Raw genomic sequence first — 8,963 nt, 5'->3', positions numbered from 1 at the left:
TTTACAATAAAATTATGTGTTTTATTTGTTCAAGTACACATTTATTAACATAGACGTAAAATAGTTACACTTTTACCATAGAGGTATTAAAAAGCTTATAAATCCTGTGCAAACAGGTGAATGAGTTGAAACATGAGTGCAAACATGTGAAACAGTTGAATGAATATAGGGTTTTCCTAGCTGTGGAAAAGGTATTTTCATTTTCCTATTTTCCGCTCATCCAGCAGCATTTTACTATGTTTGTTGGAAAACAATAAGCCTACCATTAAATTACTTAAGACAAGAGAAGAGCTGAATTTTTATTGAGTATTTAAATATGGATTTAAGTGTTAAACAAAGTATTGGATTTTTTACTAAAGACTAATATAAAAGGATTTTTTTAATTTATCCATGCTTATTTTGTCTTTATGGATACAAATAATTAAAACAAATTTTGAAGCCATCCACAGTTAATTGATTATTCGTAGGACTCTTCATAGCCTCACGAGACATTAGTGGAAAAGCCGAAGTCCCGGTCTACTGATACAGCTGTTGCACTAATTCTTAATGGAGCTTCTACGCAATTTTTCTGTTAAACGTTTGTTATTCTGTTTACCTTGGCCCAATGTGAGGTTGCCCCACAAATGTTAGCTCTTAGGTCAGAGAAATGACACCTGACATTTAAAAATTATATTTTTATATTGAAAAAATTTGTGGTAGGGTGTGTTTTTCGATGGTATGTAGGGCAAAGTCCGACACCATAGCCTTTTCTAACCCCTCTTGCTATCACACACTACAACGTTCATGCTGGAGGGAGTACCCTGTGCGAAAGGATCTTCCACAGTGCTCGCCGATTGGACTCTTCCTAGCTCAACACAATTATATTGACCATGGCGTGTACGTTCGGGCATACACAACGTTAGAGCAGAAAGCGCATTGTCCCATAAGCAAGTTCCCTCTGTACCTTACTTCTCTGTGGTTCCTGAAACAACTGAACTGAAAACCTAAAATGTTCCCATAAGTAGGTTGATCATGAACCTCAGCATATGATTGTATTAAAAACTAAACTTTTTACTCTTATTCTCCGGAAAACTATTATCTTTGGATTATGGTGTGATTCAGAGTAAAACTTGATGGCCTTTCCTATTTTGAATTTTATCATAATCTCAAAAATAAATTAAGATTGTAGATCGGTCCCGAGTCCAGGTCTTACCATGAGTACTACGGTAATAGCTTATTCCCTGTAAGAGAAATTTGCTTAAAGTTATAGAAAGCGCAAAAAAGGGGGAATCAGCTATTTTTGGGCGTGTATGGTGCATCAAAAATTCAGATTCGATTCAGTTGTGTTCAAAAAACTACTCGATTCATGAGGAAGTCAGTATACATTTTCCATTTTACGAAAAAACGCCTGCAGAAAGTCAATGCAATACAGCTAGTGATGTGCGTATCGATACAAGGACCGCAAAATATCAATATTTTGTATCGATACGTAGGAGTGTACCGATACACCTATAACCGATATCGTATTGTTTATTTATTAATATAAATCTTATTTTTATGGTAAGAAATTTGTCTTCCCATCTTCCTCCCCTCAAAAGCAGTAGTGAAAATTTGATATTTTACCCTAGCATCTTCAAAAACACTGGTAAAACATGTATTTTCAGCTATGTTTTGCAAATAACCTCAAAACTAGGGCCACCATTAATGGAAGTGGGGACCATCATTAAAAATTATCCATATTATACTATTTAATGAGTAAGTGGCATACCCACCATCATTATAAGTATGTTTTGGTTCAATTAATTATCCCTGTGTAGAAACTAGGAAAACAATAACAAAAAGTTTTCCAATTTTGAGGGTTTACCGGAATTTGGAGGTTATGTATGCAATGCATGTTTGATACTAATAAAAACAAAAAGACACAGGAAGGAAACAGCTTTTCTGAGGTAAGATTACAAGCACTAACCCTCTTTACAAGCTTGTAAGTAACATGGTATTTGTCTATGCAGCTTGTATATTTGAGATATTTAAATTAAAAAAAAAATTACAAATAAACAATACGATACGATATTTTATCCGATACAGATAAAAATCTATACATGAGGATACGATACGATACACGTATCGATACACCACGTTCCATGACGTATCGATACATTGACCTGTATCGCCCATCACTAAATACAGCAGCGTATTGTTGCGTTTTCTTTGCGACGGCATTCTTATTTAGTTAATTCTTTGCTTGTAAATGTTGCTTTAATTTTGACATTGCAAATGATAACGCGTGTTGTTGCGTTTCCTTTGCGAAGGCGTTCTTATTTAGTTAATTCTTTGCTTGTAAATATTGCTTTAATTTTGACATTGCAAATGATGATAAGTTTTGCTAAGTGTAAGCAGTTGTGAGACATGTTTAACTACTGTAAACATAGCCAAAACAAGTCACCAAAACCATTCTAAAAATAACACAAGTCTGAAAAGTTGTTACTTGATACTTAACTAGTAACATTTGTTTTGACTGATAAATTTCGTATTTTTGTAGGTCTGAAGCTATGTAGGCTATACCTTGTAGTTTGTAGGTCTGATCCTGATTCTATCCTCTCATTTGATCAATGTAAACCAATTGAAAGTATTACTATAAATCTTGCAAATGTTTTTATTTTCAGGCAATAAGCCCTTTCTCTCCAAATCTAAATTATGAAATAGGAAAGTAAAGCAGCTCACTGACATTTCCAGCAATACAGGGTTCTTCTTTTAGCTTATATGATTGAAAGCAAATATTTTTTCACCAAAAATTCATGTATGAATAGGACTAATACCACATCAACAAAAATTTTAATTACACAAGTGTGGTAAATTTTAATTAGCTTATTGTTATTTCTATACATTGACAAGTACGAATAGAAAAATACCTTATTGCTTTGAATTGAGTTGCATCGATTCAAATCGAAAATCTTTTGATTCAAACCGAAAATCTTTTGAATCAAATCAAAATTTTTTGCTGCTTCGCACACCCCTAGCTATTTTGCATGTTAATTAACTCTGATCATATAGGCAATTTTTTGAAAACGCAGATTATTTCTTAATTTAACATTACCTAGTTAAAAATGAATGTAAGGAGGAAAAAAATGTACATACAAGGAAGATAAAAATTCTACATATATTTTAATACGTTTCATCAACTTCAAAAGGTCTACAGAAGGGAACATAGAAATAATAAAGACAATAGGTGGAAGTGGTCAAATTATACTATGTAATACAAAAAGCGGTAAACTTCAAATAAATAGTGCAAAACAGTAGAAAGTTATAAAAATCTATTCGAATAGTTAAACCTATCCATTACACTAATTTAACAGATGAAACACCACGCTGTGTACCATCTTAAAATCAAACAACCACACATTTAAAATGATTTCATTCATGCATATGTACATTTATTTATATATATTATTTATATCTTTGTTAAGAGACCAGCTTTTACAGTTAAGTTACACACTTCACAACCTCTTCAAAGTCCTTTTTTTATCTTTTAGAGACTTCTTCTTGTCTGCCGCTAACTTCTTGTCACCCGCATGTTTCTTAGCCATCGGCCCTTCTGAACTCTCGAGTCCAGGTTTTGGCGGCTTGGGGGCCTGAAAAATAACACATTAGAAATTACTGATGGGAGTGACGGGCCTTTGAAAAATCCTAATATCAATTTTTAAACAGAAAGAGATCCAAAATTTTTTTTTTTGTTTTAAAAAAGTTTTTATACAGAATACCTACTGAAAAAAAACATGGGAAATTTGTCAGAGATTACTATTTTTTATTACTAGAGTCAAGTTTATTACCAAGCAGCTAAGCAAAAACGCAAAATAAGTAAAGAGTAAACAGTTTCAGCAAATTAACGCATGCTTTCTTTCATAAGCTTTAAGTTCCTACTGTGTTTACAAGCAATACAATTAAATACTGGGTTAATAAATAGAGAGAGAGAGAGAGAGAGCACCAAGAAGCATTTTAAGATATATGGGAAAAATCCCAAAAACTGCAAAACTTTTTAAGCATAACCTTTACAGAGTTGTTGGCGTGCCATTTAGTTGAGAGTTAAAAGGGCTACAACATAGTTAATTTTAATTTTTTAAATTAAAAGTGTTAGAGCTGTTTTTATTTATCAAATATTTTCATTATTTAATGGTGATAATAAGAAAATACCCATTTTATATGATAATTTTTCAAGCAAAATAAAAAATATTGCTGCGGGTTTTCTAAGCAAATTAACTGCTACTAAAAACCACATTAAAAAAAATATATATTTATGTTTCCGGCAACATTAATTAATTCCTATGATTGCCATTTTTGACAACGTGATCAGCTCCAGCGAACAACAGAGCCTCTTGTAATCTGGACAATATCGTAACTGTCCCCCGCAATCACAGCAAAATCCACAATAGCGTAAACGAACATGAGCATTTCTTTAGCGTCTCCCACGATCAAAACTTTCCCACACATGATGACATTACAGTACCAATAATATAGAACTGACGGACTGCTGTTTATGAATGGACGATCAGCCATAGGCTATTGACAATAAATTATATCAAATTTCCAGGTAACATGCAAAACGTTTGTACAATTCACAAACTTATGTCCAATTTTCAAAACTAACTTAATTACTTATTTTTCTGTTAGTTGAACATCCTAAAACTCTACCCTGTATTTAAACTATTTTTTAAAGATTAACATCAATGACTTTTCAAGTTATCACAACTCACCGCTGCGTGTATCTCTGTCATCATCCGTGCTCGTTGCGAATAGTCATCGTAGTGTTCCAACAACAGCTTGCCGGCCTCCTCGTTGAGCGCAGACTCTGCGTTGGGCACTATAAGCAGGCACTTGATGGTCAACAGAATGTGTTTAATGCCCAAGTCAGGTTTCCAGTCCTTCTTGAGTGTGTTGACGCAGATTTCTCCGTTAGTGGCAACGTTCGGATGGAAGATCTTGGTGAGGAAGAACGCCTTTGGAGGGCCCTGAGGGAAGTCCTTACCCAGAACTAGCTTTACTTTGAAAAGTCCTCCAGCGTAAGGTGTCCCAGCTGGATAGAAAGACAACATGTATCAAGATTAGTTTATCAATTTAAAAACTTGTTTGTAATTTATGTTGGTTTAAATTGTAGTGGTCATTTTTATACACCAAAACTTTTCCCAATTCCCAATGATTGTGTGAATGAAAATTAGGCCTATTTATTATTTAAGTTGGGTTTTGTTGAGGACTAGTTGACAAATTTTTGTTTGTAAAATGCATTACCCAGGAAATAGGCTACTCTCCAGATAAGGTTTTTGCATCAGTCCCCCCCCCCCAAAAAAAATTTAATATGGTCCAAGTGAAATGCACGAAAAGAAATGTGTTAAGAATGTAGCTAAATTAGTTAAAGGCAAAGTACACAGACCAAAAAAGGCTTTACTGATGTATTTTTATACAAGAATCGATGTAGGGCCTATTATCGTCATATGGCTGGATTATAGACACAACTTACAGATACCACACAATAATGAATACAAAATCTTCCGAAGCAAGATCAACGATTAAGGTGCTTATTATTTTTTTGGAACCAAATAACTAAGGTTTAAGTACTTACCTGGGCCTTCAATAAACGCTTGGATGTCAGTAATGTCCTGTTCATTCAAATTAACTTTTATGCCTTCTAGTGGCGTTTTGACTAAATCTTGTAGCTCTTTAACTACTTGTCTTATGCATTGGGGAGATAAATTCTCCACATTAGACATCTGAAAAAATAGTTTAAAATGAAATTTGTAGGCCTATAGGCCTACACTGACAAAACTAGGACTATATAGTAAATTAACATATGAAAGTCAGAAACTCTACTTAGTTCAAGGATTTGTAAACTCTAATTTTGGTTTGAACGTACTTAAGTTAGGACTGTGTGCTCAAAGTTATTTAAACTAAAAATAAATCAATAGCAGTTAACATCCGTACAGCGCTAGACGAACAGGTGCTTACGTGTGTAAATGGACTGTAGTGAAGTTGTACAGCTCGCTTGATTGCAGATGTGTAAATACATTGGTAACCATCTGAATTATCTAAAATCTGTACCAAAGTTACCAAAAATTTACCGTACCTAACTTATTTTGTACATGGGCCTAACGGAATTTACTGTAGCCTACCTGCCTACGGGTTGGCGTCACTAGGAAGCATAAACATGGATCATTAACTTATAGGATTTAGAACTACCGTATGTAACTTATATACAGGGTGGCGCAGATGGATCGGGTGTTTTTAAAATACTTGTCAAACTGTCAATTTTAAAGGTATTGGATTGAAATAAAGTGCAAAACGTTTAGTTACAATGGAAGTTTATTGTCAAAAAATTAGTTAAGTTAGTTTTTAAAAATTACATCCATCAAATGCCTTCCTTCTCGAGCGACGCATTCTTGGAGACGGTCCTTGAGGTTCCGCATTGCTCGCTCAAGCACATCACCAGGAACTGATGTGATTTCGTTGTGAATCGCAGCCTTCAACTCCTGAAGCAAGGGTCTACATGAACAAACCCCGGACCATTCAGGAGTTGACGGCTGCAATTCACAACGAAATCACATCAATTCCTGGTGATGTGCTTGAGCGAGCACGGAACCTCAAGGACCGTCTCCAAGAATGCGTCGCTCGAGAAGGAAGGCATTTGATGGATGTAATTTTTAAAAACTAACTTAACTAATTTTTTGTCAATAAACTTCCATTGTAACTACACGTTTTGCACTTTATTTCAATCCAATACCTTTAAAATTGACAGTTTGACAAGTATTTTAAAACCACCCGATCCATCTGCGCCACCCTGTACCATAACATTGAGTTCCCTGATTTCCCTAAGTAGGTAACGTTGACTTACCTAGCAAATGTAATTGTCTCTATGGATTAAACAAACGGGGATTGCAACAAACTTTTAAAAGCTAATTTTAAAAGCCTTAATTTATGAAATGGAGAAGGATGAAATGAGTAAGAAAACCACAATAGACTACACAAAAGTCTAGGTTAATAACACAGTCACACACTAAAAATACTGTGATTTGCATTTAAAGTGTTGGGTTGAATTTTGGTTGATCAACCCAACACTTTATTAAATGACAAAATCAGTTTCCAGTCCAACGCTCTGTATGACACTCTTATAACAAACCAAGAACAGCTGATGAATAAGGAGCTGAGAGGTACAAAGTTGTTGTTGTTGTTATCATTTTTGTTATCTTTGTTGGCTACACATTTTTAGTTGTTGTTCTTGTTGTCTTGTCAAGTTCTCTCATTAAGTAGATTCTTAAGCCCCTTTGCATGTTTGGCTTGACCCTTAGTTATAGGAACATTGAGTAAGCATTATATAAAAAAAAATAATTGTAGCCTAAATTGGTTTGTTTGGACCGTTGGAAGCAAAATAAATAAATAAAAGTCCACCGCCCGACCGTCTCCCGCATCACAGTCATGACCTTCACCTGTAACTGTGCGGTCCCCGCTCGGACATTGTAAGTTTTCGTCGGTAGGCCTACTCGTTTTTATTCGTAAAACATCCACGTTTGTACATAATATGTTTCCGTGTTTTGTATGTAAACTCTTGACGACCTTTTCGAAGTGACAGTGTTTTAATGTTCTTGTACAAGATCTGATGATGAAGACTTAGTCTTCGAAACGCGTTATCCGTAAGGAACAAACAGGATCATTCTAGCAGTACTCAGGTAATTTTATACCTTTTATAGTTTGTTATGTGATCCAGAGACAAAACAACTCTAAATATGAATAAGTTAGCTTAGAATGTGAGCTTTTTAGTGTACCGGTACTTAGCTTGGTGCTAAAATTTCCCGTAAAATCCCGTCTGGCAATGCTTTTGTGCTGCGAGCCACATTACAATGACACTGGCTACGGACCCAGGCAGTGCTGCTCCGTTCGGATGTTTCAGTGAACTACGTCCACTCTCGGGATAACACAGCACAATCACCACTGCACTTTTGTGATTCCTCAGACTGAAATATTTGAATGCCAATTGCGTAAACTGATTCGGTGGTACACCGTGGGATACGCTTGGGCTTCGCTGCCATTGGTGAACGCCTGTTTTTTTAAAGGTTTCCAGCACTCACCATGTTAAATTTAGCTCATTAGGCCTACTTAATTAAGCAGACCTGAGATGATTAGGGTCAAGAAAGAAACTTTACTCAATTAAATAAGCACTTAAGATAGTCCTAGTTCTGTCTCGTGGAAATATTATTTTAGTATGCTACTTTGTATTTTAAATTATTAAACATCAATAACACTATACTTTGAGAAAAAGTAGTTCCTTTTAACCTATGGGCCAACTATAGATGGATTATAAAAGAAACTTAACCAGATTATAGGATATACCTGTGAGAAAACAGTATTTAAATAGGAGTCAAAACTACAAAAAATCTATTGTAAAAAGTATAAATAATTATAAATAAAGATTTTGGGCCCCACGTAAGCTAAGTCGTTGTTAGTCTCGTAGCATAGCATTTTGGACGCAAACAAAACGTCTATGGCTCCAACTGTAAAAGCATAACAAAAAGTAATCGAAATTATTGAACTTACCGAGCTCATATTCCACACTTCTCTGATTTTAAATTAGCTAAAACTGAAAAACTTATATTAATAACAAATGTATAGAGATAACTTCATAAATAAAATATAATTGAAAGAATAATAATGGTCGATAATGGAGGGCAGAATTTTCTTCGCCTTCGTTCGACCAATCCAGTAAGTGTAGAACACAAAACAGATGAGATGAGGAGAGGATGGAAATAACCCAGAAATTTGAAAACTTCGACCAATAGAAAGCGTGCATTTCGGAGCTGAGAGTATTGAACTTTGCTAGAAACAAGCCAACGGAAATCGATAAAACACAGGTTGTATATTTTATTGTGGCTGTAATATTTTTTAACGTACTTTAATTAAATCATTGATTAAACATACGCTCTTATATATGTTCAGATCTGATGATA

General features: G+C 34.7%; 1 protein-coding gene across 1 annotated transcript; it reads right to left on the bottom strand.

Moving 5' to 3' along the window:
- Positions 1-3,117: 3,117 nt before the first annotated feature.
- Positions 3,118-8,723, bottom strand: LOC128983508 (ubiquitin-conjugating enzyme E2 S-like). The gene is made up of 4 exons (XM_054402807.1): positions 8,554-8,723; positions 5,591-5,738; positions 4,728-5,047; positions 3,118-3,608 (listed from the first exon to the last, which is right to left on the bottom strand). Exons 1-4 carry the CDS (start codon positions 8,560-8,562, stop codon positions 3,474-3,476), a joined length of 612 nt encoding a protein of 203 aa, XP_054258782.1. The 5' UTR covers positions 8,563-8,723; the 3' UTR covers positions 3,118-3,473.
- Positions 8,724-8,963: the final 240 nt, after the last annotated feature.

Source organism: Macrosteles quadrilineatus, unplaced genomic scaffold (genome assembly GCF_028750875.1).
Source record: "Macrosteles quadrilineatus isolate MER2022 unplaced genomic scaffold, UCM_ALF_1.0 Scaffold_1__1_contigs__length_201487025, whole genome shotgun sequence".
NCBI classification, from domain to species: domain Eukaryota; kingdom Metazoa; phylum Arthropoda; class Insecta; order Hemiptera; family Cicadellidae; genus Macrosteles; species Macrosteles quadrilineatus.
This window is presented reverse-complemented; position numbering and strand designations above follow the sequence as displayed.